This window comes from Podarcis raffonei, chromosome 4 (genome assembly GCF_027172205.1).
Source record: "Podarcis raffonei isolate rPodRaf1 chromosome 4, rPodRaf1.pri, whole genome shotgun sequence".
Classification (NCBI taxonomy): domain Eukaryota; kingdom Metazoa; phylum Chordata; class Lepidosauria; order Squamata; family Lacertidae; genus Podarcis; species Podarcis raffonei.
Genome location: NC_070605.1, coordinates 91,697,980 through 91,700,334, shown reverse-complemented (window position 1 = coordinate 91,700,334; position 2,355 = coordinate 91,697,980). Strand labels below are relative to the sequence as shown.

General features: G+C 42.0%; 1 protein-coding gene across 1 annotated transcript; it reads left to right on the top strand.

Moving 5' to 3' along the window:
* The first annotated feature begins 1,883 nt into the window (after positions 1–1,883).
* Positions 1,884–2,033, top strand: LOC128412389 (40S ribosomal protein S29-like). Its single transcript, XM_053385270.1, has one exon. It carries the CDS (start codon positions 1,884–1,886, stop codon positions 2,031–2,033), a length of 150 nt encoding a protein of 49 aa, XP_053241245.1.
* Positions 2,034–2,355: the final 322 nt, after the last annotated feature.

Sequence of the window (2,355 nt, the reverse complement as noted above, 5' to 3'; positions counted from 1 at the left end):
TGAGTGCTAGCTGTAATTGACAGTTGGTTTCTGACAGCTTCCAGGCCAACACAACAAATCACTGACTCTAATAGGGAACTCAGGTGATGACTGCTGACAGGATTAGAGTCAAGGCATGCTACTGAGAAGCTATCTGCATGCTCAGCGAATTCAGAAATTTTGAGAAGTACAAAAATTTTTTTAATGCTAATGTGCAGACTCCCTATAAAAAATAAAATCCCCATGCTCCATTGCTATAGGATGTCAAATGTCCATTAGAAAAGTTGGGGGAATTAAAATCAGTGTGGAGGTGTTTATTTATTTAAAGTGGGACCTCGGGTTATAAACACTTTGGGTTACAGACTCTGCTAACCCGGAAGTAGTACCTCAGGTTAAGAACTTTACCTCAGGATGAGAACAGTGGGAGGCCACATTAGACATCACGGGGTGGTTCATAACATAAAATGACAAAATGTGAATACAAAATACATGCTAAAACAAGAACAAAAACAATCTACCCCCCCACCACATTTAAAAGGCCACCGAATGCTTAAGAGGCCTGGTTATAGAGAAACGTTTTGGCATGACACCTAAAGTTATGCAAAGAAGGCACCAGGTGAACCTCCACAGGGACAGCATTCCACAAATAGGGTGCCACCACAGAAAAGACTATTCTCATGTTGCTATCCTCCAGGCCTCTTGTGAAGGGGGCATCCAAAGAAGGGCCCCAGAAGATTATTGCAGGGTCAGGTCGGTTCATATGGGAAAAGGCGGAATGATTGAATGGAGTGGTCCTGCTGGGAGTTGAGGATATACTGCCATAGTTTTTTGCAGTTCCATTTGTGATCCATTAAAATGGGGATGGGAAACCTGTCACCTTACAGATGTTGCTGGACTACAAGTCCCATAATCTCTCCAGCCATAGTAATGGAGAGACAAAGAGCAGAGTAGCAGTGTCCACAAAATAATAATAATATTATTATTTTAAAGGGCAGGGAAAAAAATGGAATGGGCAGCGGAATACACTTCATCCCATGACCTCCTCAGAACTGACATTGCCTCTGCATCAGAGGTTCAATAAATGTCCTGCTTTTGCTTCTTTTCCTGGAACTACAAAAACAAGGAGTCTGGTAAGAACCCTGCAGGCCACCATATGAAGTGTGTAGGATGGCTGGGCTAGAATTTGGGCAGGCCTTGGAGTTACAGTATTGGCCTCAGACAGGCAGTGAAAAATCAACATTTGACATATATACATGAGAGCTGACATAAAATAGCAGCCAGTGCTGGTTAATATTTGGCACTCGGCAGATGGAATTTAAAAGTCTGAGAAAACAACTTACTTCCATTAGATGAGGAAGCCTAGTAATTCTCCTTCCCCCACCCACCCACCCAAGATCCTAGATCCTGTTTTCTAGTCATTTCTCAAGTGCTTTGAATGCTATTCAAACAAACTGGAATCTTCTCCTCTGTCTCTCCAGCAAAACATTGGTTCGCTCTGCATTCACTTGTAGCTTCTAATTAGACATCTGTTAAAAGTCCATAACAGGAAATCTAATAGAGAGATGCTGCATTTTGTCAGAATGATTAATGATTCACAGTATGAAAGTGTCCCTGCATGAAGTCTATTATTTGAAACATGCAGAATAAGATTAAGCTTTTACTTTACAATGGGACTCGAGCTTCGTTATTAGAGGAAAGAAATCATGTTTGTATGAGCACTCTCATCACAGAATTCTCATTGTTTGCATGTAGGAAGGAATGCTCTTAGTGTAGCCTTCTGTTCCTACCTATCAGTAAGTTAAGATCTCATTATAAGAATTAACAAACTTTTGGAGCATCTGCACCTACAGAACCAGAGTGAAACTTGTTTGATGCTCCCCTTCCCTCATGAGACGCCAAGCAAGATGGCCCACCAGCAGCTCTGCTGGAACCACCCGAGGAAGTTTGGCCAGGGCTCGAACCACCACGACCTGATTTGCAAGAACGGGCTCAACGTGTGCCGCCAGTGCTTCCGCCACTATGCCAAGGACATTGGATTCATTAGACTGGATTAAATGCCTGTCCACAGAGATGGCTTGAAGAGGACATCAGGCATGGAACCTTTGCCCAGATAAGCCCCTCCTGCCACACATTGATGCTTTTGGGTGCATAAAAATAAATAGGGTCAATAATAATAATAATAATAATAATAATAATAATAATAATAATTTATTTATACCCCACCCATCTGGCTGGGTTTCTCCAGCCACTCTGGGCAGCTTCCAACAAAATATTAAATGCAATAGTCTATTAAACATTAAAAACTTCCCTAAACAGGGCTGCCTTCAGATGTCTTCTAAAAGTCTGGTAGTTGTTTTTCTCTTCGACATCTGGTTG